The sequence below is a fragment of the Gasterosteus aculeatus genome, chromosome X (genome assembly GCF_964276395.1).
Source record: "Gasterosteus aculeatus chromosome X, fGasAcu3.hap1.1, whole genome shotgun sequence".
Taxonomy (NCBI): Eukaryota; Metazoa; Chordata; class Actinopteri; order Perciformes; family Gasterosteidae; genus Gasterosteus; species Gasterosteus aculeatus.
The window spans coordinates 21,365,975-21,392,534 of record NC_135698.1 but is presented as its reverse complement, the minus strand read 5'-3'; the positions used below and the strand labels follow the sequence as shown (position 1 = coordinate 21,392,534).

General features: G+C 43.7%; 1 protein-coding gene across 32 annotated transcripts; it reads right to left on the bottom strand.

Annotated features, from left to right (window-relative positions):
* Positions 1-23: 23 nt before the first annotated feature.
* On the bottom strand, positions 24-24,880 carry ankrd26 (ankyrin repeat domain 26). 32 transcript variants are annotated; one of them, XR_005710038.2, is made up of 46 exons: positions 24,781-24,878; positions 23,457-23,742; positions 22,454-22,568; positions 22,151-22,324; positions 21,692-21,798; positions 21,481-21,618; positions 21,195-21,355; positions 21,054-21,080; positions 20,773-20,809; positions 20,626-20,692; positions 20,496-20,547; positions 18,017-20,121; positions 17,737-17,884; positions 17,316-17,377; positions 17,132-17,231; positions 16,834-16,932; positions 16,374-16,438; positions 16,220-16,289; positions 16,083-16,127; positions 15,380-15,634; positions 15,160-15,255; positions 15,016-15,071; positions 13,358-14,230; positions 12,509-12,675; positions 11,978-12,187; positions 11,373-11,403; positions 11,130-11,271; positions 10,721-10,934; positions 10,443-10,626; positions 10,127-10,273; positions 9,417-9,879; positions 8,799-9,304; positions 8,538-8,690; positions 8,178-8,353; positions 7,144-7,237; positions 6,954-6,995; positions 6,555-6,632; positions 5,769-5,903; positions 5,062-5,174; positions 3,938-4,085; positions 3,240-3,530; positions 2,800-3,035; positions 2,496-2,718; positions 2,113-2,170; positions 1,062-1,107; positions 169-953 (listed from the first exon to the last, which is right to left on the bottom strand). XR_005710038.2 is itself a non-coding variant. In XM_078082919.1 (45 exons), exons 2-45 carry the CDS (start codon positions 23,654-23,656, stop codon positions 823-825), a joined length of 8,982 nt encoding a protein of 2,993 aa, XP_077939045.1. In that variant the 5' UTR covers positions 23,657-23,742; positions 24,781-24,878; the 3' UTR covers positions 24-822. The 32 variants fall into 32 exon arrangements, 28 of the variants coding, with proteins under 28 accessions (XP_077939045.1, XP_040018034.2, XP_040018037.2 ...); XR_013451175.1 differs by lacking the exon at positions 2,113-2,170 and having other exon boundaries at positions 24-953; positions 3,808-4,085; XM_078082919.1 differs by lacking the exon at positions 2,113-2,170 and having other exon boundaries at positions 24-953.
* Positions 24,881-26,560: the final 1,680 nt, after the last annotated feature.

Sequence of the window (26,560 nt, the reverse complement as noted above, 5' to 3'; positions counted from 1 at the left end):
ATATTCAATTCAATTTGTCAAGGTTTTTTTCTCACGCTGGATTTATTTCTTTTTTTATATGGTTAACTTTTCTCTTTCTTTTGTTTTGTTTCATCCAGATTTTTCACTTTTGTGTTGACATTTTAAAAGCAAACCAACCAACTAAATGATTCATTCAAATCACTCAACACTCAAACAGCTTTTTTTTATCTTTATGTAATGTACACGTGTCAAACGTTTCCTATACGTCATCTATTACAGTATTTATGAACTTTTAATGGCCCAGAAAAGGAAGCCAACCGGAAGTTGAAATGACAGTTGTATAGATGTAGTCACCCTGTTTCAATAGCCAGAGTATTCCAGCTCGTCTTATTCAAGTATATCATAAAACAAATATTAATGAATAATTATAAACACAATACTCCACTGAGTCTATTGCACCATTTGATGGCACGTACCAGATGTAATATCTTAGCAAAATGATGAATGATCTATACATCAAATACTTGCGCACCGGCATCAATTCAGCAACAGCAATTTCCACAAATAAAATTTCAAACCATTACTGTCCAAATAAAAAAACTTACAGACGCAATGGAATTAGCCAGACGGAAGAAATACTTTTGGAGGTCCTCGCTAATTATACATATCAACGTATATATATGTATGCATAATATAGGTATACATATGAGTGACTCACGCCCTTTGCTCCCCAGTGGTTAATGCAGTGTGCATTATAAAAGAAGGGAGAGGAAAACGCACAAAGCTTGATGTCATTTGACAATACGTAAAAGTTTGTTTTTAACGGCAGAAACGTGGACGCAGAGCCGCTGTGAGCCGTGTTCAGATCATACGGTTCTTCTTTAGTACCTCCAAGTACTGCTGTGTGGCCCTGCTGGCGGGGTCCAGCTCCCCCCTGGAGGACGACCCCACGGGGGACAGACGGGCCGCACTCACGTCCAGCTCCGCTGCGGCTGACGACCAGAGAGGAATAAAGTTACCGACGTCGAGTTACATCTCATTCATGTTGAAGGTATCAAGATGTTTTAAAGACAGCGGGGATTTGTGCCTCGTTGACTCACCGTTGTTTAGTTCTTTTGAAATGTTTTTGTCCAACTCACTCTGCATCTGGAGAAGAGGAACAGATGTTTCGGTGGAAAATAGCAGCAGATATTAACTGAAAAGACATGCCCTTAAAGAAATATATTTACACGTTTGAAAAAGAAACTGCAATAGTTCAGCGCCAAACGCAATACTATGGTGAATAGACGCTGGGAAAAAAAGCACTGCAAGGAATTCAGGAGAATTCGTGACATGCCAAACATGCAAGGTGTGCTTCAGTGGAGAGATGTTGCCTTCACATCCAACTGCTATTTGCAAAACCTGGGTAGATGTGGTCAACCAGTGACCCAAAATGATGCAAATAGTTTGAGCAAGATGCATTTTGAGAAATGATCAAAGGTCTGACTGAATCTCACATGAACCCAAATAACTGTATTTATAACTAACATGTAAAAGCATGTGGTGCGCGTTTAGTCTGTGTGTTTAATTTCAAATGTTTTATTCCTGGTTCTGTATAGCACCTGTACAGTTTTGAATGATATATACAGTATAGCATGAACATTTAATAAATTCAAAAGGTTCTATTCAGCTTAAGCCTGTTGAGCTTCATTCATCCGCTTTAAGTCCCATCAGGAATTTTGTCACTTTAGCTTTTTAAAAAGAACATTTGCTCTTCAACCTGTATTTTTGGGGGATACTGAAAGCTGCTTTAGAATAATCAAATAATCAAAGTACAAATTATTCTTGCCCACATCATCTGGGATTGACATTTCATCCCGTGTAGTCACTCCTGTAACTAACCAGGCTCCTTGCACATGTCGCAGCTGCAATTCCATCCAATTCTTTTGCAATTAAACCTTAAAAGTTGTCACATTTGTTGCCAATTTATCATTTCAATACCAACTGTGGGCATCTGTTGAGTCTATTTCGACCACTTAAATAAATAAACAAACAAAACCAAAACCGCAACTACGTTTTCAATGTGCAATTCCTGAACGTCATGGTTGGCATAGAAACAGAGGTGAAGAGGATAGCAGCCAATCAGACACTGAGCTAAACACATCTACAAACCTGGTTAAGGGTCTGGCTGAAGAGAAGAGAGATGAGAGACAGACTTTTGAGCTAGCAGCTATAGGAGTGAGAAATAGAAGACAGGTTAGAAGTAAAGTCCCGCTGCCATAAGAGATAGAAAGAGGAAGAAACAAAAGAAGTGGCTACAATGACAGACGGCGTTCTTGTAGACGATTTCTTCTCCACAATCTGAATTAACTGACGTGTGACACCGTAAAACGGTTATGATGATGCCACAGCACACTAACCTTTGTCTGAACAAAACGACCCCCGGTTACACAACAGCAACACTGACTAACGTGACGCTACAGAAATGAAAATGGCCCCCAGAAAGAATTTCCCCAGTAATCACCACGACCATGTCCGTTCATGCCGGTACCGACCTTGGCTAGGTAGTCTTCCACCCGGCTGCTCTGCCCGTCAGTCACAGGGCTGAGGAGGGAGCGTCCCAGGCCAAGGCTCCTGTTGAGGGGCCCCAGTGTGGCCCCGTAGTGCGCCGGTGAACCCAGAGAGCCCACGTCCAGCGAGGGCCCCCCGAGGCTACCGTTTGCTAGGCTGCTGGTGATCAGCAACTTGGAATTGGCTTCTGCGAGTCGCCTGTTGGCCCTGCGGGGGGGATCGTCGGTCCAGTTCAGGGAGAAAAAGAGAGAAATGTGCGGGCGACTTGTGAAGAACAACCTGGCTCACCTCTCTAGCTTGGCCACCAGGGACTTGCGGAGGCGCAGCTCCTCCGCGTAAAGATGGCGAAGCCGCTCGACCTCTGCGCGGGTGGAGTCTCTCTGGCTGAGGCTGTCGTGATGGGTGGTGCGGGCCCGGCCCAGCTCCCCCTCCAGCTCCCGGATCTTCTGCTCCAGCTGGGAGCGCAGGTTGGCCTCATTGGTGGCTTTGATCTGATCCAGTGCTTCTTGGGATGCTGCCTGGGACTGGGAGACAAACGTGTGCCGTCATGTATGAATAGACACATGATGTCCGTAAACACACAAGTCATTTATTTAGTCAATTATTCATTATTCTGATTGCAGTCTGTTAATCCTTTCTTGATGTTTCTTTTATATTTATGTTGTGTAAATGGGGCAGTGCGATATTTTCTCAGCTGTGGACTCCCTTCACATTAATCCATAAAATACCTGCAGGAAGATGTTGACCTGCTCCAGTTTCTGGTTTATTTCCTGGCGGGCCCGCTCCTCTGCATCCTGGCGAACCCGCTCCACCTGGCTCTGGTCCATCTGAGAGGCCTCCATGCGGCGTCTCAGGTCCAGTACTTCCTCCTCCAGCTGCCTCCTGCTCCTCTCCAGTTGGTCATTACTGCAGCTCAAGCTCTTCAGGGAGGCCAGCTGGTCCGTGAGGTCGCTGTTCGCCTTCTCCAGCTGGCTGCGACGGGAGCCTTCCTTCTTCAGCTGCAGCTGCAGATCGTCCAGCTGGTGACATGAAAAATAATGAATAATAATAATAAAATAATAATGATGCCATCATATTTTATTAGATTAATGTCTAAAGCTAATCATGAGTTTAATTCTGAGGACGTTTCATGACACCAGCTGTGTGGGAACCATCTGAGCAGAAGAATCTCAGAGCACCTCTTCTCTTTGGTCCCATTTGTCTTGCATTTGCATAACACGGCTGCGTGGAGGAAGGAGAAGGTGTGAACGTCTCCAGCCATCGTCCTAAATCTAATCAAACATCTGTTGTAGGCACCTTGAGTCTCCCTTTGGGTCTGGGACCTCCTTGCCTGCCTCCACAAGAGACTTCAGAACTGATTCCTGATTGCACGAAAAAATCTTCCACTACAACACCCAAATCGCAGTGGTTCACCACACGGACGGACCCTTTCTTTCATTAGTCCGAAGGCCCCCTCGGCCTGGCCCTGCCGGCCTTGGTCCGTCTGTAGGCCGCTGATAGGAGAGCCGTACTCCGCTCCACCGGTTTCCTGATCCCGCAACTTCTTCTTTGCAGTCTTCAATAAAGTACGAAACCTATAACAAATTCACAAATACTAGAATTAAATTAAAAAAAACTGTGAGTAACTATTACAAACCTATCTTTTCAACCAAAAATTGAAAAAGTTGAGAATATGCATGCATTTCTCAATGTCAACTTAACTCAAAATATGCAGTTTAACCATGATTCCAAACTGTTTAATTATTCACCTACTAAACGTAGTTGCAACCAGTTTTGACTAAATGTAACTCATATATACCAACGGTGAAAATATCTGATACAAAAAAACTAAAAAAGAAAATCTCAGAATAAGGAACGTCAAAGAATAACCCACACAACACAGTAGCGTAGTAGTAGTTGAGTTAGAAATGTAGATTATCTTTTCGGTTTGTGTTTTCAGATGTCGGTTTGTTAATAATTAATTCCTTTAGATGTGTGTGAATTTTATTTTTATGGAGGTGTTTTCATATTTGTTATATTTCCCCCTCTGAATATGCCGCATCCCCTTTTTGCTGTGGCCCCGTCTTACCGCCACAATGGCGTTTTGTTTGTGAAGGTAAGTCGTGTGGTGATAATGTCGCTGTAATGTTTGGGATGTATGAGAATCATTATGGTGAATGGACTGTATGGTTTTGTTTGTGGTTAAACAACAGTGTTGGGAGACACATGAGCGGTGCAGAGAGAGCAAGTTATCTGTCTGTTCCCCGTGCACGTGGCAATAAACAAGAAAAATCCCTCCTTGGAGTCATTTCAATCGCATGCCTGAACACATCTGTTACATTAGCACACAAATACCAGACAAACAGACTCCAGGGACTTGTTCTGCATCGATGAGTACAGTTAGACACAACTGAGACCCTTACAACAGTTGCACATTGGTTCACCACAGAAGCCGGGCAAGGGTGCACACTACTGGATGGTAGGTGGGTCTCAATAGTAGGAGGGGGGGGGGGGGGGGGTGCTGCCGTGGGTGAGGAGGAGGAGGAGGAGGAGGAGGAGGCTAGGAGTCACCTGTACATTTCTTTTTGAAGGTCTGTGTTTCTATTCATCTCCTGATCCAGCCGGATGTCTACAGCCTTCTTCTGCTCCGCTATTTTCTTGGCTTTCTTCTTTTCTATTTCCATCTGAAACACAACAAGGCAACAAGTCTTGACAGCCAAACCACGGCTAATTGTACCATCAGGAGGGAAAGTGCTTTCCTCTCTCCACTGGTTTCCGGTTAGGTTCAGAATTGATTTTAAGAATATTTTATTAGTTTTTAAGTCTCTGCATAGACTGCTCCCAGAATATTTATCCAGCCATATTAATGTGCATCAACCCTCCAGAGCCCTGAGGTCAGCTGACTAGTTGGTTCTGAACGTTCCTGGGTCGTTCCTCAAAACGGAAGGAGATGGAGCCTTCGCAGTAGCGGCTCCCAGACTGTGGAACGCTTTGCCGTTTTCTGTGCGTTCTGCAACGAGCCTTTCTACTTTTAAAACTCGCCTTAAGACCCACTGGTTTACCTTTGGCTGAGTTAAGTCACCTGTATTGGATCTTTTATCTGTTTGCCTTTCACTGTTTTACTGTTTTTGCTTGTTTGTTGTTCTACTTTTGCTCGTATTGTTTATTGCTGCTGATTATTTGATCCTGTAAAGCACTTTGGCCATTGGCCTTTAAAAGTTCTATATAAATAAAGTTGACATTGACATTGAATAAAACACTAGCCTCATTATGATCACCTGGGTGCTTAGGTCTCCCTTTTCCTTTTCAAGCTCCGCCAGTCGCAGTCCTAACTTAGAGCGGCTCTTCAGCTCCTCCTCCCACAGCGCCTGAGAGTCCTGGGCCGTGTGAGACAGCGTCCCTCGCTTCTGGACCTGAGAACGAGAAAGACCCAGGTGAAAATTGAGTGAAAACTTTCACTTGGTTCTGATTTCCCAGAAAGGGTTCGGGTGTAAATCATAAGTTTCGTTGGACAACTATATATTTTTTGCTGATATAGAAAAAAATTGTATAAAGTAGATTCTTTTCAGGGGGTTTTGATCTGATATGACACAACCATCGACATTTGTATCAACAACCAAAATCAACTACAATTCGATTTGACAATTTTGTTCAGGGCCCTGTAGGAAGGAGGTGCGCCTGGACAGAAATGGGCAGACTTCCCATAGGAATTTCAAAATAAGGGCTTATCAAAGATTATATTGCTTTACACTGCTCTTCTTCAACAGTCACAGTCACAATCACAACAGTTTTGAGCAATGCTTATTTTCTTATGTCTACCATTTGATTACATGTGTAAATGTGGTTGTATTTTAAATATCTTTGCAAACAACACCCTGTAAAAAAGTTAGATTATCAACTCTTTGGTGAAGGGGAAATGTGTGACTGTTCATTTTATCAGCGTCCATTCCTCATTTGGCAGGATACTCAAATATAAAGGTTTTAGACTAGAAAACAAGATGAAAAGTAAGACATCAAAATCTAGGCTGAAGACTGTTAGTGAGGAAACAAAATATGCCACAGACCTCGCGAGTGAGTTGGTCTTCCAAATTCATCTTGTTGCTTTGGAGGTTTGAAACCAAGTCCTCCAAATGACCTCTAACCTACAGCAATAAGAAAATTATTCAAACATAGCTGAACATGCTGAACTTGTTTTTTGTTAATCATTTTGGAAACTTGAAAGAACACTAAAGGAAGTAACATCCATCATGCAGCTTGAGACAAAAAGGAGTGAGAGACCCCACATAGCAAGACGAGGCCAAAGAGAGAAAACCCCAAACCGACACAAAGCTTTTACTTTCTCTGCACGTTTGATTTCTGGACTAGGAGCTTGTGCAAACGCCCAAGTACATTTAATCTTGATTAGAGGCGATTTATACGGTGAAAAACAGAGGTAAACCCACACAGAGAAGAACTAAGCCTACATCCACAATACAAACCCCTCCTCCAGGTGCACAGTCAGATAGCTGGAAAAAGATTGAATACCTTAAAATGACTTCACTACGTAAAAGTCAGCTATTTATAAGACAACGTTTTTCTCTGTGTATCACAATCCTTAGGTATTGTATTTGTAATAAGTAGATAACCTAATTGGATTACGTTTACAACACTCACCATTGCAGACTCCTGGGCCCCTTTCTGAAGTGTCTCAATTTTGTTGGACTGTTGCTTTGCAGCAGCTTCCAGCCTGGCGTTCTCTATCTCCAGCCTGATTTCACATCACAAATACTCACAAACGGTATCCGGAAAAATGCTAGACTCGTGCATGACAATAAAAGAATCATTAAAGGGAATATATATTCCTGACACCTGCCGTGGCCCTGCTGACGCCTGCTGCTGCCATCATCACCATCATTATTATTTTAGATATTAATCATATTACTGTACTCGTAAACCAACATTACCCTCTGCTAAAGTCTCTGTGCTCTCCCTCCCCACAGGCTTCTGTGGATGGTGGTTCTATGTGATGGTGGTTCTATCTGATGGTGGTTCTATCTGATGGTGGTTCTATTTGATGGTGGTTCTATGTGATGGTGGTTTTATGTGATGGCGGTTCTATCTGATGGCGGTTCTATCTGATGGGGGTTCTATCTGATGGGGGTTCTATCTGATGGTGGTTCTATCTGATGGTCGTTCTATCTGATGGCGGTTCTATCTGATGGCGGTTCTATCTGATGGCGGTTCTATCTGATGGCGGTTCTATCTGATGGTGGTTCTATCTGATGGTGGTTCTATGTGATGGTGGTTCTATCCGATGGTGGTGGTCCCTGCAGTGGTCCTGCTGTGCGTCTGGTTTACTACTCACAGTTACTTGAATCATTCTGTCATATAGTCTCATGTATTATACATTGTTCATTCTGTACACATGACGTCATTGTAGTCTGTCCATCAGGAGACGGATCCTCCTCTGACGTTCTCCCTAAGGTTTCTTCCCTTATGGAAGAGTTTTTTCGTTTTTTGGGGAGTGTTTCCTGTGCCGATGGAGGGTTTCTGGACAGAGGATGTCGTATGTGTACAGACTGTAAAGCCCTCTGAGGCTAATTTGTAATTTGCGATTTTGGGCTCTACATAATAAAATTAATTGAATTGAATATAACGTGATCAAACTGTAATCCAAGTGCATGTGTACATAATGTGTTATTACATACTGTTGCATGGCCTCCTCCAGCTGTTTGATGGTGATCTCAGAAGCTGCCGAGGCAGACAGCGCCGCCTGGTGTCTCTGAGCAGCAGCGGCGAGTTCCTTTTCTTTCTCATCCAGAACGTTCTTCAGACAGTTGATACGTTTCTCGGCTTGCACATACTGGTCTTCGCTTTCCTCTAGCTACATGATAGGGACAACGCATCAACCTCATCAGCATCGCGCAAAGAGGATTTACCTTCAAAAACGATGTAATACCTTCAAATTTCAGCGCAGCCTAAATTGTTTGTATCATTAACACAGCCGGAATCACTAGTGTGTATGCTGTAACATGCTGCCTAAAGGTGTCAGCGTTCCCTCCTCTTACCTTTCCTTTGACCCTGTCCAAGTCTTTAAATAGACGGGCCTTCTCCTCCTCCAGGTCGTTGCGATAGCGGGTGTTGACCTCCAGGGAAGCCTCACTCATTGACAGCTTCTTGAGTGAGTCAGCCAGCTCCTGCTGCAGCTGCCTCAGACTAGTCTGTGCTCAGACACATTCCCAAGAAATCATTGATTAGAGGGGAGATCCCCAACTGGCATGTGGGCGAAAACATCAGGTAACCCTCTTATTCCAGAGTCCTCCTCTCACCTCTCTTTCGTTCTTCTCTTCCTCTAATCTGTAGATTTGATCTCGGAGATCGGCGGCCTTACTGGCGAGCTCCTTACTCCTCTCCTCCACTAGTTGTACTCGCTCTTCGCTGTCCGAGCGCAGCTGGGCCAGGATGTCGCTGAAGCGCTCTTGGGCGTCCGTCACAGCACGCTCTTTTGCGACGCCTTTGTTTTGGGCCTCCTCGAGCTGTTGCCGCAGCAGCATGCCCTCGCTCTGGGTTTGTGCCAGCCGCTCCTGCGCAGCCTCCTGGCGCGCCCCGACGCGGCCAATCTGCTCCCTCTCGGACTGCAGGGCCGACTCCAGCTCCTTGATACGTGCAGCCCCCTGGTCCTTCTCCCGCTGCAGGACCTCCAGCAAGAGGCTTTTCTCTGTCAGCTGCAGTGTGGCCCGATGAACCTCATTTTCCATGCTGTTGGCACCAGACTCCGCCCTGGCCAGCTTCTGGGACAAGCTGGTGATCGCCTCGCGTTGACTGGCTGCTTCACCTGTCCGAAAAAGGGCGTCACAGACAAGCTCCCGGATTATATCAAATTCTTATTATATTATATATTATACAATTCACCTTGGAGCTGTCCATCTATTCCTCCCACCACTGACCTGTGATTCGGTCTTTAAAACGCTGGTGTTCCTCCTTCTCCCGGAGCAGAACTCGCTCCAGGTCCGTGTGAGCTGCCATGGAGAGCTCCGCCTGCTTCACGGCTCCGGCCAGGCGGATTCGAGCAGACTCAACCTCAGAATCCAGGGTTTCGCGGGTCTGCCGCTCAATTTCCAGACGGGATGTCGCCATGGCTAACTCAGACTTGAGGGTGGTCACCTGGTTGTTGCAGTTGAAGACCGTTTGGGTCAGAGCTTCACTGTTGAGTTTGAGATCTCGCCGAACATCTTCTAGCTGCTCCTTGAGGGCCTCGTTCTCATCGGAAAGGTGGCTCTCTTTGAGACTGCTGTTGGCACGGAGACGCTCGTGGTCACTTCTCAGGGTGGTCAGCTGGTCCTGCAAAGTAACACTCTGCTGCATCAGCTCTCGCTCCCTGTCACTGGCTTCAGTGAGCTGAGACAAGGCCTGTGAACAACAACCAAAAATGTTAAGAAATTAAGATTGCCTTTTAATTTCTTCCCAAAATGTTTTAAATTAGCAGCCCCAAACTATAATATTGTTACTTAACATTTTCCAAACCGAACAGGCACCAAATGTTTTAAAGTTACAGCCACTTATAACGTAACATCAAGAGATTCAAAATGTCAAGAATATCATCGAAACAATAAACCCAAAGTAAATCAAGCTATGCCGCTAGGCTAAAGAGGACTACCTCATTGCTTTTGCTTATGTTCCTCTTGTTGTCCTCCTCTATCTCCTGCTGCTTTCGAAGATGGCTGCTGAGCAGATTCTCCTGCAGCGTCCGAGCACTGCGCTCATGAGCCAGCAATCTCTGGGTCTCGCTGTGGTCCTCTTCGAGCTGAGGGGGTGGACATTTAAACCACGAGTATGTACGTAGTGTACACCAAACAACAACTGGACGAGCTAAAGACTGACGATCTTCTACGGCATCTCATCACCACAAATGAAAAATAATGATAATTACTTGTTAGAACAAAAACAATGTTTAAGGTTTAAAAAAGGTGCACCTGTTTCATGTTGTTCACCAGGGTTCTCATCTCCAGCTGCAGATTCCTGAGGGAGAGCTCCACCTTCTGCCTCTCCTGCACCTCCAACTGCTGCTGCTCCTCCATCCTCCTCAGCTTATCTTTGGTTGTGTTGTACATCATGGTGGCGTTTCGCCGATTTTCCACCTCCTGTTTCAGCTGGAATCTATAGCAAGTTTCGCACAGAAGAATCACATAAGATGCAGTGAGGAGACTGCAAGACCCCGTGAAGAAACGGCTGAAGAGGAAGTTGTTCTCACTTGAGGTTTGTGACTTCCGTCTGCAGCTCCAGCTGGTTGCGCTCCAAGGCAGATTTCACATCTTTAACTTCCTCCAGGGATCTCTTCAACTCAGCCCTCTCCATCTCCAGCTGGCTCACCTTGTCCGACAGGTACCCGTGGCGACTCCTCGCCTTTTGGATGCAGCGCTCATATTCGTGGAAAATGTTCTGCAGCTTCACCATGCTTCTGGAGTCTGTGAGGAATAATATGGCAAGTCTTACCACTTAAAGAGCATAGATCAAATCTTTCTTCTAAAGTTGAATCATCTGCACATTCACAGGTATTTTGCAAATAAGATTGAGGAACTGAGTAGGTTACAGAAGTCCTTAAAGCAGAAACAATGATTTATTAATACATAAATTAGCATTTGTATTGGCTGAATCAGTACCCAAAGTGGCCGAGTCCAGCGTCTGAATGAGGACGGATGCGTGGCGATAGCCTGAAGTGGGAGAGTCCACGTCATCTGTAGCTGTGTCGGATGACTGGGTGAGTTCATCAAAGTCTTCAGCCATGTCGACCTCCTCAGGGTTCTGAATACATAGAACCACAGTGTGGGTGGGGAGTATAATATTCATTATATTGTGTTTTCTGTACTAGTTCCATCTAGTTACAGGGAGATATTGTGCATCACCTCGGTGTTCGGTTTTCCAGCTTTAGGATCCCTGATTTAAAAAAAAACAAAGAAGAAATAAAGGTGTTAGTTGGGAAACTGATGTGCATTTTCTCAAAATAAGAGAGCTTTATAGTTGGAAGTGTAATGGTATAATGCAGTATAGTATAGATTATTTTGGAAAATCAGTGGTTAGTCATAGCAACTTTGTGGGTAGAAAATCATTGAAATAAAGAATAAATGCATCTGACAGACCCACCACCAGTATTGTGACGGTTTGTTTGGACTGAATGCAAAGCCTGAAAGTTCTGCCTCGGATCATTCATCGGTTTATTTGTCACAAATACACAAACATGATCTGAACTTACCAACGACTCCAGTACGAACTCTTGTTCTCTTAAGTTTACCCTGTTTCTTTTCACTTTCCTTTTGTGTGTTCATTAAGTTAAGTTTCCGAAACAAAAGATTTAGTTTCTCTTAAACAGAGACCTTCTGGGACTGTTCACGTCTACTCATGTCTAAGCCTTTATTCAGTCTAATTAGCTTTGCGGTCAGTCTGAACACACCGTGTACGAGTTAGTGACAGAGGGGGGACACTGATGCGTAAAAGCATACTGCATATGTACCTTCCTTCATCGTCCGACAATTCACTCAAAGTGCTATCATCAAACACCGACAGGGGATCTCCATTGTCATGAGCGCTGGTCAGAGGGGCTCTGCTGGCGCCTCTGACCAGCTGTGGCTGTAAGGTCTCCTCTACAGCTTCTCCCTCCTGCCTGCTGCTATTGTAGGTCTGCTGTGGTGGGGAGTGCATTAGCACCGGTGCCCCGTTGGTGCTATGGAGAGCAATATGGTCAATACGTTGGCACGCTTTGGAGCCTTAGAGGTATTGCTGAAGAAAGTCATTAAGTTGAATCAGTCAGTTCTTTTTGTTGAATATGTCTGTAGTGAAAGTGTATTAATCAAAAAAGTAAAAAACTAGACGCACACGCACACACACAAACACACACTCCCTAAATGAAGATAGAACATCTTTTCATGTGATGTATGTGGATTGTATTGTGGATGTGAGGTTCTAAAAATCCAAGAGCAACATTTAAAATCTGTAATGTTAACCGTCAGGGCCTAAAGATGCACAACATAAAAACAATGCACACCTCTTGGCGCTCTGCTCCTCCTGGTGAGTCGCTCCGGCTCGACTTGACAGAGATCCTGATCTGCTCTCAGGTTTCTCAGGGGCAGCTTCTTCCAACGCCATTCCACCAGTGTCACAGGAAGTTGTGGATTTGTTCACCTCCGATGCAGCCGCTTTCTCCTTTGCAACCTGAAAAGACAAGGGTGAATATTTGATAACTGGACCTGAGAAATCATTCCTCAATGAACCCGGTTGTGGTCAGCCTTTGAAGATGTGTTTGAGCAGGAACTTCTCCTCTTTGTCATACATCATTTAGTGTTACCCCTCCCATCGGAGACCTTAGTGTGGTTAGAACGTGACTTGGTCATTTGTTAATTGAATCCCCTTGGTATATAAAGACTAATTTTCAGAAATACTTCACCCACAAAATGACAGTTTCAATGTCAAATGCTAATTGCCATTCATCACAACAGCACTTCTTTTTAAGGGAAGAGAAGTGCAATCTGATTTCCCACAACAGAACTTAAGGCACATGCGAGGTCCATGCAGGAGGAAGGACAAGTCACCACTAAAGCACACATAAGAGAGAACGTTTTGGAGCTCACTCAGAAACACCAAAACGGCCGGTCAGTACCAAAGGTTACTGCATTGCTGTGGAAATGACCTTCAACAAACGGCACTTCATTTCTACATGTTGGTGAAAATAGACCATGCAAACACTAAGGGAAAGAAATAAGATGACGTCATGAAGTATGGCTGGTTCAAGCTCTTAAAACAACAGATGTAAAGAAATGAAATTTAAAACACTGATGAAATGGAGAAAAAGTGAGGCGATCAAGAAGGGACTATGGGAGGGGCGGCCATCCTCTACCTCTTTCTCCGGTTGGGCCTTTCCTTCCTTCAAATCCAGGAAGACATTCTTCAAGATCCCTACCTCACGTTTACATCTTTCCATATGGTCCTTGTGCTCTTCATCAGAAACACCTGGGACAGATCCTGAGCGTCTGCCCAGTGGGGTGGGGGCAGACTTGGCGACTTCCTCAGGGTCCTCATCTGAACTGGCATCCTTCCTCTCAGCCTCATCTCGTTTAACAGCGCCGTCCATCGAGATCAGATCCAGATGTGGCTTCTGGAATGGCCCAAGTTTTGCGCTCCGCTTCCTATCAGTCACGGGCCCGCATCGATCATCAGTGGAAGCCATATGAATGGCATCTCTGGGGCGGCCTTCCCCTAGATCCGGCTCTCGAAACATGTTGCCCTCAGGGGGCTCGCTGAGCGGCATCTCGTCCTCACATACGGAGTCGTCAGTGGACTCCGGTCCAGACTCCCTCTGCTCAGCTATGGGGAGAAGAACGGTGCTCCTCGCTCTGGCCATTGGGCGCACAATGACCTCCCCTTCGTCCTCATCACCACTCGACTCTTCTTCCGCAGGAGTAGATTCGGCCGGTTCGTCTTCTGCGACGTCTCCAGCAGAGCTTCTCGATTTAAGCAGTTCTCCGAACTTCTCTTTCAATTCCCCGGCAACGTGCTTGAAGGTGGATTTGACCTCTCTTTTCTCCACCTCTACCCAGAGCTTCTCGTAACGATTCTCCCATGGAACGATATCCCCCGCTTTGTTTCTTTCTTCGGGGTTGCGTTGAGCTCTAAAGTGTGCATCCCTCTCTCTACCGCCGGAGCTCACAGGGCCAGATCCACAGGGGCCATTCAGATCTAACTCACATGTATCTATTGCATCATCTATCTCCTGGGATGGCATGGGTGGACAAGGAAACACAAAACAGAAGACAAAAATGCAACAAAAAAAACAAAAAAAGGAGTTTGGAACTCAATACTAAAATACATATATGACTTACTTACATAAAGTGAGATCATATTAAAATAAATAGGAATTAATTCAAACATCACAGTCCCAGATCCTTCTTTTGAGGTTAGAAAACTACATTCTAATTATAGAAAAAGACGACGACATTCACAAGAATGTTATTTGGGATACGTAACAACTCGTGAAACAGAACATTTGATTTTTGTCACATTAAAGAATTCTTTTTTTATCTGAACAAATTGTCAAAGACCAGAAAGAACAGATGTGGCTGTCAGGCATTAAGAATATAAAGTTGTGTCCCACTATGGTAGATTTATATTTAAAGGTTTTACCCATTTTTCCTGCCAATATTTGGGATGATTAAGTTACTCACATTAGCAATAACTACAAAACATTTAATCGATTTTGCCACTTGACTTAGAAAGAACCTACTCAAATTGAATCAAATGATCTACTTTTTGACATTGCTCTTCAAGGCTTTAAGGACCCCTAAAGGCTTGATGAGCAATGTCAAAAGGTAGATCATTTGATTTAATTTGAGTAGGTTCTTTTTAACACAACCATGCTTGTAAATATGCACAGATTTACCATTAGATATGACTGTATGATGTGAGTGGGAAATAATGTGTCTGGGACATAAAATGTCAGGAATAAACATGTTTAAAATGTTTAAAAGGATCGTGGTAGCCAAGGTGAGTATTTCTCACCTTTTGCAACTCTACCTTTTTACTGTCTTTGACCATCGGTGGTCGCTGAGGGAAACCTGAGGAGACAGACAGTCTTTATCCAGAGCGCATTGCATGTCCACACAAACATCTGTCGGCCTACTCAAAAAGTCCAGTGAGACGTACCTGGTGGGACCCCTGTCTGAAGCTCAGCTATATTTTGCAACTGAATTTTGTCTGAATTGCAGGTGGACTCAACATTGTCTTGCTCCAAATCGGATTCTGAATGAGAGCGAGAATGGAAAGAAAGAGAAATAATGTGAACTATTCCTATATAAACTCTTTAAAAATGGGCCATTTGTAATTAAGTTTTGAATCCGACAGTGCTGGTCCTGATGTGCCTCACCTCCTTCACTTTCTGCTTTCTGAAGCACCATCTTCCTTGCTCGAGGCAGGGGTTGGGGTTGGGGCCCAGGCTGCTGGGGCGTGGTGGGCATCGTCTTGTGGGAGTTGATGCTCCTCTCAGGGGTCAAGGGTGCTGCCGGAACAGCTTCCTCATCCTGCTCTTTGACAGACGGATAGATGCATTCCGGGAACTGCTCTCTGCTCCCAGGCAGGGTTCTCCTACTGGCGGTGCTGGCGGAGTCCCAGTCTGATGCATCTGCGTCATAGACACAAGACATTATTGGTCGATGGGAAAAAATGATATTGATGTTGCTAGGATTAGCAGGTCTGCAACACAGACAAAACCACTCATTGGAATTGTTCACACTCCATCATCTTGGAACTACAACTACCAAAACAAACAGTTCATCTTGTCTAATCTACTAGTTAATGCTTACTGACCTGCTTTTTTAACTTCCAAAAGTTCGATGACAGGAAAACACACAGGGTAGTTATGCCAGTGTTGAATACAGATAGACGTTTTTAGACTAAATCTTAAAAGAAGACAGCGGGCTAAATAGTGAAGTGAAGTGTTCATAACCTGGAGGTTGCTACTCTGCAGGTATCAGGGAATTCAACAGCAGGCACAGTGGCATTAGATGCTCAACTGTCTGATTAAATAGAATGATATCACTTAAAAAAAAGTGATGGTCAGTTCATCTTACCTTCAAAATCATCAACATTACCGAGACCAAGCTCTTCCATTAAGTCTGTCAAAGTAATACAAAGTACCAGTTCAATGCAAACAGCTCTCACATTTCCGATCGACAGGAAACACAATGCTCCAGGTGGTGCCACATACCCGTCTTTTGTTCGCCATCTCCTTCAAGTTTGTTCAGAACACGAAGGGTTTCCCATTTAGTCTTCTCAGTCTGGTAAGAAAGAAAGGACGTTGCTACTTGAGCCCAACAGATGAGTTTATTTGACCTTGTACGGCATTTCGTTGTTGAACCTACCTCTTTCTGTGTGGTAACATCTTCCTCAACATGTTGACCTCCATTACTCCCATCATTGATCTCAACTGCAAGAGACAAGACAAGTCCGTCATGTTAGACACAGAATGTGCACAGAAAAACATTCTAATGAAGCCGGGCGGGTGTGATCGAACATCGTGGAAAGCATTCCCATGCAAATGAGCTCATTGATAATTAGCATGAAGATATTTGTCAAAGCATGAGACGGCCATTGAAATTCCTTGTTTATTGGACAAAAATTCTGCGGCCATGATGGTTCATATCAAGATCGAAACCTGGTGAAACCAAGCAACTCTAAATAGTTTTTTTGTTGGGGTAAAAAAACAGGGTCAAGCAGGGAGGGGTAGTGTATTCTGCATGCATTCTCTAATGGCTATCATGGGGTGATGGTCAGGCTTCTGGTATGGTTAGCATGCTCCTCCTCAGATAGTCATACCCTCACCCTGGCTGCCTCTTGGCCTGCCTACACTCCTCCGAGGTTCTAGAACCGCCATCCCATTGCCTCTTTCTCCTCTTAAAAAAGAGGGAATATAAAACAAGTCTACAAGAGAAATTAACATATTGTTGGAAAGGATATTTTGATTGATGGGAGTTACCTGCAGACAAATAGAATTCATGCATACAAAGGCAAGTTTTTTCTATGATTACAATCAAATAAGGCAAATTTCTGCAGCATGAAATGGTGGCTAGAATGGTTTCATTGCTTTGAAATCCAAAAAAGGTCAATTAAATAGACCTACTTTCTTTGCTCTTTGCCTTGACGGTGGGCATCTGTTCTTGATCCTGAGTGTGCATGCTTTGTTTCCGTGCACGTGGCATATTGGGGTTTTCAGAGTGAGACTGAAAGAGAAAAATCACCCTCTGAGAATCTGTGTGCTAAACATCTGATCTGCCTAGATGATCCAAAATATGTCTTTACCGTACCTCAGAGTCCCAAGAGTCCTGCTCCTCCTCTTCCTTCTCCAGACCCAGCTCAGACAGGAAATCTATTTCAACAAGTGTAGACTCACTGCAATCATTCTACTGAAAATTGGTTTAAATTTGAGTCGCTACAATTTAAATCAAAACAATTCTTGATGCATCCCCACAGCATGACTATGTAATAGTCTAAAGTAATAGTGATCTTTACCCAAGGGGGAAAAAAAAATGTAATAAAAAAAAATAATGTTATTAATAGATATGTAATATAATATTATGACTGAGTGTAAATGAATGTATATCAAACAAAAAAAACATTAAGATTTTTCTAAAAGCTGATACAAATTATCTGTTAATTTGATGACATCCATCTTAATTCCTCCCTTGTAATGTTCAAAACAGCTATCTTAAATGATTTGCTCCTGACCTCGTCTCTTATCTTTAGAGATGTCTTTCTCAGTAACCAGTGCAGTGGTGGGAAGGAAATCTCTGCTCTCTCCATGTTCATCATTTTTGTCTGAGACGTCTTCCTCCCCCTGGTCACCATCACCCTCATCTTCACTGGAATATTCGTTCTGTGTAAAGTATAAGAAGAGCAATGTAGTCACAAACATGTACTTTAAAACCTACCTCTACCAGTGTATACGGACATAAGAGGCATCTCTAACGAAAGGGGAAGCAAACACACGCTGTTGGATGTTTCTGACCTTCTGACTTCTCGTGCCTATGCTCTCTGCCTCATCGGGCGAGTCTACGTCAACATCATCAATGTCGGTCCGCGGCACCGCTTCATCGGAGCAGGCGCTCCCGTCCGAAGCGTAGAGCTGACTGGCAGTGAAACCGCCTTTGGTGGCGGGGCTCGACGAAGCATTTCCCCATGCTGCTTCTTCATCGAGGTCATCTGATGAAACCCTTGGCTGGGGATCGACGGCACTTCTATTTTCTAGAGGAACATAAGCAGTCAATCTGGCTTCATTTTCTTCGTCGTCGTCGTCGGCCACCTTGACCGTTGCGCTGGCAAAGTCGTACTGCAGCTTCTGGTCCAGGCTGTCGGAGTCCTCACTTGTCTCATTGTCCTTCTCAACACCTGCCAGCCTTTCCTCTTCCAGCCCGTCACCCTTTGGATACTCATCGTCTCCATCCTCCATGGATGGAGGAGCTTCACTGTCTTCTTCTTCTTCCGATTCACAGTTTATGGCACTCCTCGGCCTCGACGTCCCTGATTCATCACTGACATCTTTCTCATCCCAACTCTCATCATGGGCCTCCTCCTTCTCGGAGAATAGTTTTCCATCCGTTTGTGATGACCGTCGGTTTGATCCCTCGTCATCGTTGTCTTGTGTTTGGCCTCTGGTGTTTTTTTCATCCTCAGCTACTGGTGACACCACATGGGAGCGGCCATTTGACTCGTTCTCCACATTTTCTTTGTTTGCTTCTTCATAAGAGCCATCAGCACATTGCAGCTGTCCAGTCTGGTTGACGGTTGCAATATTTGTTTTAGAAAGCGATGACAGCAAATCACCTTTAGTGAAGGAGCCATTATCGTTTGGGTCATTATTTTCAGAAGAAGAATCCCACTCGGATTCATCTACGGTTGCTTTAGCTGGTCTGTTATTGGACAGAGGAGTGCTGGTTGAACATAATCCCAAAGAGGGGACAGGTTCACCTTTCACAGTGTGAGGTGAGACACAATTTGGAGATGGTACCACTGGGAATGAAGAATCCCATGAGGTATCCAGGTGGTCTTTGTTTGATCGAGGTATTGAGCTTTTTGATTGCATTGTTGCTCCTTCTGGTTTTAAATGTGATGATCCAGCATCACGTTTCTGATGAAGCGTGTTTACCACTTCTTCTTTGGGTAGATCGGAGTCATCTAATGAGGAGCCCCATGATGATCTGCGTATGTCCCCTTTGAAAGCATCTCGGTTTGATCCAGCATTAGAGGAGCCTTCTGTACTTTCAACTCCATCCTCTGGACCAACATTTCTCAGATTTGCTAGTACTGTGTTGCAACCAAGTGCCCCAGTTTGATTCTCCTCTTCATCTCCACTGTTCCAGGAGTCGTCAGCATCAATTCCAAACTCTGTTTCAAACTCTTCCTCCTCAACTGCAGGAGGGGAACATGTCTGCACGTGATGTTTGGATATTGTGTGACCTCCTGCTGAAACACACGGGCATTCCTTCCCATGACTGTCCTCCTCATCGGAGAATTTGGATTCTACCCTGATGGCCGACACGACACAATCCTCCTCTACATCCAACGTTGCTGGCATTGCATAACTCGCTGTTCCAGCTGGGCAGACTTTAGCTTCTGTTTCAGCATCCAGATCCTCACTCACAACAGCAGGACTAGTGCCGTGGCTGTGAGGGACGTCACTTCCAGGTGTGTTTTGAGCATCAGCGCTGTCCACAGTCTTAAGGGCAGCAGGCACAGACGTTTTTTGTATCTCTTTAAATTCATTAGCGACGGCTTCGACAGAGGCAACGTATTTGTCATTGTCTTTCTCGTCACATTCATTTTCTTTGGTAATCTCTTCCTCATCCTGCTCTTCACTTTCCTCCTCCTCATCTTCACCCTCCTCCTCATCTTCTTCATCGTCATCTTCCTCTTCTTCCTCCTCCTCCTCATCCTCCTCTTCTTCTTCTTCTTCTTCTTCCTCCCCCTCTTCTTCTTCTTCTTCCTCCTCCTCCCCCTCTTCTTCTTCTTCAACCTCCTCCTCAGAATCCTCGGCTTCTGGGCTTCCCTCTTGACAGTCTGACCTGGCTTTACTACTTGAAGGCTGCTCCACGTGTGTGTCTTTCTCTTGAGAGTCTGTGTGTTATAAGCATTTGGGGGGAGGAATAGAACCAGAGACAGGTGTCATAGAAATGCAAAACTTCAACACAAGTATTTTACCTTTTTGTAGCTTGAAAGAGGGATAGAGGTCATCTGGGATGCCTTGGAAGGGAGGTAAATGGGAGAGGGATCTACTGGGTGCTGCACAGCTTTGCTGGATGGTACAGCCTTCAGGAGGGATGGTATTCTCTGGACTCTACTCTCACTCTCTGGGTCAGTTTCGGTACTGCTCAAGGATCCGTCAGGCAGTGCGGAAGCTACAGGGCAGGCAGGGTTTAAAGATCGCTTCTAAAAAACACAAACTGTGGAGGACTAATAACTAGTGGGTAAAGTTAAAAACGGCTCAGTACCTTCTCCCCTTTTGGATGCAATCATTTTCCTTAGGTTTACCTTCTGTGGGTTCTGAAAGACAGCATATGGGATCAAGGCAAAAGGCTTTGTTTGGGGCAAAGAAAGCTGCAAAAAAACAGTAGAACCAACCTTTTCGATTAAAACCGATCCATCATCTTCTGATGAAGGCCATTCATCTGCAGCATTTTTTGAAACCCTGAGGTGGAAGGAACAACCCTCTGAGTCGGGTATCATACGGTTATAGTGAATTACACATAACAAGAAAACTATGCTTACCGACTTAGTGACTCCGACTGCGAATTGTCTTCAAAATCTGCAACAAAGCGGCAAAGCTTATTTTCAGCCTCAGATTAGTCAATTTGTAAAAAGTCCAAGTCATTGTTCAATATTAAACTGTTCAGATAGGGATATCTTGCAGAAAGCTATAGCTTACGATCTAAGCAGCATAAAGAAGTGTATTTCCTGAAGAAAGGAGTAGGTTAAGTACCCTTTTTTTTAAAAAAATAATCATGATTTTTACTGGCACTGATTTTGCTAACATCCAAGCAAAGTAATACCTCCCCCTGCTTCATTTGTTCCATGCTCTAGATCCAGTCAAGAGGTAATGCATGAGGAATAAATAAAATACAGTCAATAACAAAAAGTCATGATAATATCCTCCCACCACTTTCATCTACTTCAACAACAGATCTCCCTACCATCTTTGTCAGAAGCCGGTCCTCCCAAAGAGAAGCGTGCTTCGGCATCTTGGGAAGGACTTCCCAACGTTGGTTTTTTCTTCTTTTTGCCCGGACCTTGATTGGAGAGTGAGGGCCCATCGTTCATCTGGGTGCCGTGCTCAATGATCAGCAGGGAACAACTACACGAGAGGCAAGAAAGTGACAATGTCATAAACCTTAACAAGTAAAAACACCACAGATGTACGAAGTATAGAAGACATACAGCCATATGAACATATACACAAAGAAAAGAAGCAGAGCTTACGGATGATGCCCATTCATCACTGCGTACTCATCAGCTGACCATCCCTTGTTATCCTTAAGTGTGATATCCGCCTCAAACCGCAAGAGCAGCTGCAACATACCACTGTGGCCGTTACGAGCAGCATGCATTAATGGGGACCTGCAGGTCAAATCAATGAATTAGGCAACATTCAAATTGTATATTGCAGATATGTCCTTTGTTTAGTACTGACCTTTGGGCTTGGTCCATGACATTCACACCAGCCCCCTTGTTGAGGAGGAACTCGGCCATCTCGAAATGGTCCTCACGCACCGACACAGTCAAGGGTGTGAATCCCTCCTGAAAATTAAATCACAGTCAACAACCTCATTCATCGGACTGGTGTCATCAGAACAGCAATACCTCACTGTAAGCAAAGTATCAAATATCATAGGGGACGGAAACATTTCAGATTTAATGTCCGTCTTCATTCACAGACACACGTCCTTTAACGCGTGAGATTCATCTAGAATATTCATGAGCACAATACATTTTTCCCACAGCAAACACTTTGCCATTAAAACCGTCACACACGGAGGTGTCCTCCCCTATTGGCCATATGTTGCATCAGCAATAAAGACTGTATAGACTAAAGTTAGGCCTGATTTTTAGCTTGAGGCTGGGTAAATGTACTGAGGTAGACAAGAATCACCTTATTTTGTGCATTGATGTCGGCCGCGTGCTCCAGTAGGAGGACAGTAGTGGAAATGGATGGTATATTTGCTGCCAAATGCAGGGCTGTATTGCCATTGATGTCCACATGGTTAGGATCGGCACGATTCTCAAGCAGAATGCTCACACAGCGCTCATGTTGGCCCTGCACTGCCTAATATAGAGGAGAGTGACATGATTGCAGAGGCTTGAAACAACATAAAAGTGAAAGCAAAAAAACAATGATCATCACGAAACAAAATGAAGAATCCCTCTGTGGTGGAGTCTCATCATCCAGGATTACCTTCATTAAGGCAGATCTATTTTGATTGTCGCATAGGTTAAGCTTAGCTTTGCTCTCGACAAGGAACTGCACCACCTCGACATGTCCACTGGCGCAGGCAATGTGAAGTGCAGTTCTGGAACAATAGAGGAGAGTTTTTCATGAGCAAGGATTACTGTTTTTAATAAAAACACTACTACTGACCCTTGTTTTTAGAGGGTTTTTTCTCATCCTCGGTCTTACTTTGCCGGTTTTTGAATCAAACCAACTTATTGTTTCCATTAAATAAATTGCCTCTTTAATTAGAATCACAAGCCATTTATTGCCACATATGTTACACATGAGGAAATTTGACTTGGTGCATCTGTGCAATTTAAGAATAAAATAAGATAAAAAATAGCAAGAATTAAGAAAATCCAGATACGTTAAAACACGTATGTACTGTATGTCCATATGTTGAGAGAAACAACAGTGCAAATGTTCCGGGGATGAAGTATTTGGTTCAATGTTCTTCAGCTACTTCTGACACACACTAAATGCAAATGGTAATTAGATCCTACTTTGAAACATAAGCAGAAACGAAACAATGGGGTGTCAAGTAGATTTTACTTGGTGCTTAAAACAGCTGGCAAGTTTCAGCTAAAGTATAAATACTGGAAGTTGTTTTACCACAATCCAGCTCAACAAAAATAATACTATACTACAATAAAGCATATACCCTGGAGCTGCTACATTACAATTAGTGCTTCAGTGCTTTAATTCATAAGCACAAGATAGAGGTCCATCTGCATGGCGGCAATCATTTGCGGACCAACATTATGGCAGATTTTTTTTCTTGAAAGCAGCAAACTTGTTAAACAGTAAAAGCTTGTTACTTCACAGTAGAAACATTCTTTGACGAAAGAGAGCATATGCAATGATGAAACTGTTGGGAAAAGGCTCCAAAATAATGTGTTGAAGGAGATAGACAGATTAGATGATACACTGTCAAAGATGTGACAACACATGCTTTAAACCCACTTACCTATTCTCCTTGTCAAGTTGATTGACATCATTCTTTTTAGCGAGCTGCTTCAACTTTGACAAATCCCCCACGAGAGCAGCCTTGTGAACCTTCCCGAGGTCCTTTTCTTTAAATTCATAGCCAACAGAGAGCCCACTCCTATTATCAGGAGAACTGGGCGGGTGTTTCTTTTTCTTGGCAAAGTTGAGTATCTTCTTCATTGTAGAGGCCAGAACATCGTTTTCGCACCGTCACTACCTGCCACTGGTCAGGTGCTGGAGGATCACCAAAGGCGCTTCTCCCATCCCTGGAATTAAGACGTCCAAAGCGGATTAGAAGCCTATAGAACCCTTCTTCATATAAGACATAGTGTTAATGTCACCAAAAACACTATTTCTTGCACTGAAGTATTTCGTGATATTACCTGGTTTAATCGCGTAGAGATAACACACAAAACGCTTGGCATCTTGACTTCAACGGAGCGGCGGGTGGATGTAAAATACACAGCTGTCAAGCTAACGAGAGCGATTCAGCGACTTAACAAGGCTAACGTTAACTGGAGGTAAGCTAACAGTTACGTGTAGCCTCTGTCGCTTGACCAAACCTCAAGCCAGGACGACGTCTGCGTCAATTAGCATCAAAGCATTTTTAGCGGTTCCTAAGCACGATGAGATGAGATAACGACGCCCCGAGCCGAATATGTACAGATAAGCTAACGTTATAAACATGAACGTCAGCTGGCGTTGTATCTTGTGGCTTGTTACCATGGTAACTGAGTGTATAAATGGTATGCTATCGTAATATAACGTTACTGGTTATGTAATCCGTTACTCTTGACAATTCTGTAAACTTGGTTAGACAACGTAATTAACGTCATTTTATCGTAAATAAAAAAACACATTTAATTCTTGTCAGTTTAATAACTCAAATACGTTTAATATCTGGATTATATGTTGCCTAGCAACCTGGCCTCAGTTGGCTCCGAGCTGCACCTCCCACGTCGTCACTTTACAAATGAAGCCAACCGCCACATTTAAACGGGATTGGTAGCAGAGACAAGCACATCGGCCACTCGCTACTTGATGGAAGTCTAAATTACAGTTTATTTGCGAGACTCGGTGCTCAGAGACACTTGTGCGGTTCTTCCAACAAGCTTGCAGGACAAACGTTACCCTGCTAACTCGTTGCTAATTAGCGAACTCTACAATTTAGAACCGAGTGTTTGGTAACTGGGAACGATAACTTTAAGACACATCATATGGAAGTATGGGCGCCTTTACTAATTTACGCAAGCATAGGTATAATTAGGCAAATTCATTAATAGTGTATAAACTTGAACACTAACCTGTTGATTGTCCGACTTTATCACAGAGGTAAAGCTAAAGATGGATAAAGCTAGCTAATGAAAAAACGTGCTGGCTCTTGGGTTTCAAGTATCCAATCAGAACTTGGCTCGAGGTTACGAGATGTGTTACTGACCAATAGCCGGCTGCAGCGTAGGTACGAGGTTGGTTTACAATTCACAGATGGTGACGCGAAGAAGGCGTATTGAGTAATGTTCAATGTTTTCCACTTGATGGTGACATTTGTCTTGAAATGAAAATGTTTATGCAACAAAAATAAGCCAGTTGCATTCATTCCTCCAAAAGAGGAATTTAGAATCAACTCAAAAATAGTTTCGGTGTTTTTCCATTGGAAAATCGAAAACCAACCAAATGATTCCAGAAAAAATAAAACTAGTGTTTTTTAATTTGTATTTATATAATGTATAACGGTAAAGGTTTGCAGGAATACATTAGTTACCTTGATACATAATGTTTCCTTCTGTGTTATGCAACAGCAGTTCATTTAATCCAGGTGAATTCCATCAAACAACTGCTCAAAGCTTCGCCATCTGTGTGTTTTTATTTAAGCGGGATCCACAGTCTCCTCTTTCTGTCAAGGAATGCCCTGCTTTATAACCTGCAATTGAGATGTTTTCTCAATTATTAATACCACATGTTTATGGGCCTCTGTCTTGCCAAAAAGCTTGTTGAATATGATCAATCAAAAAACACATTTGCTGGCACAGTATTTGTATTGTACAAAACTAAATGAGAATTGTGCCACTGTACATATTAAATGAGATATCTAAAGTTGTCAATCCAGCATTGAACACAATTACAGCCCTGACAGGTTCCTGTTTTATGATTGCCTGCAAGGATACAATTATAGCAGAGAGCAAATACTCCCCTCCCCTCCTGACTGGTTTAGATAACGTGTTGTACCCTAATTCGAATTTGAATTAAACAAAACAGAGAAATGTGATATAGATGTGTGGTGGCGGGGTGTGGTTAGCTCAGCTGCAGGGGGGAGAGGTTCAGGGGACGGTGCCGGCAGGAGAGTAAGGAGCACAGGGGGAAATGATCAGAACTGATTGCGTGTCTCTTGAAAAGCAGTGAGCAGGACCTGGAGAGGAGAGAGCCGAGCCGAGCCGAGCCGAGCCGAGGACAACCACGCCAAACCTGCTCACTGCAAGGAAATAAAATAAAACATATTGCTCCGAAGAATCGTGTCACCGCGCGTCCTTACGCGAACCGCAAAGGTGGTAGCCCCAACCTGCTACAAGATGATTCAGAGTTTTTGGAATATTCACACACAGTGTGAGATGGGAGACATATTGATTATGGTAGTAAATGCAAAAATACCTTTGCTGAGGTCAATTCAAAACTTGTTTCCCCCTTAATCTGGGAGACTTTATAGCTAGCTCTATAAAAAAGTTACAATAATAACATGTATTGAGAAAAAAGGATAAAAGTAATAACATTCATTTGTTTTCTTCAACAACTGAATAAAAAAGTTCAACTGAGATTTAAATTGTTTCAAATGAGACAAATAGATTTTCTACACATATATTGAACAGATGTGCTGACCCAGACTGTCATTATCCTCTAATTTATGTAACCCAGTGTTACTGGGATTCATGGATGTTTTTTTTACTTCAATGTCATGAGTTTTTTGTGACGTCAACAAGATTTTTAATCCCCATAAATGCTTTTGGAAAGTACAGAGTAGTATTTAATGCAAAAAACAAAGTCAATCTCATATTTGGTTTTAAAGGATCATCTGGAAGGGAAATTCTCAGC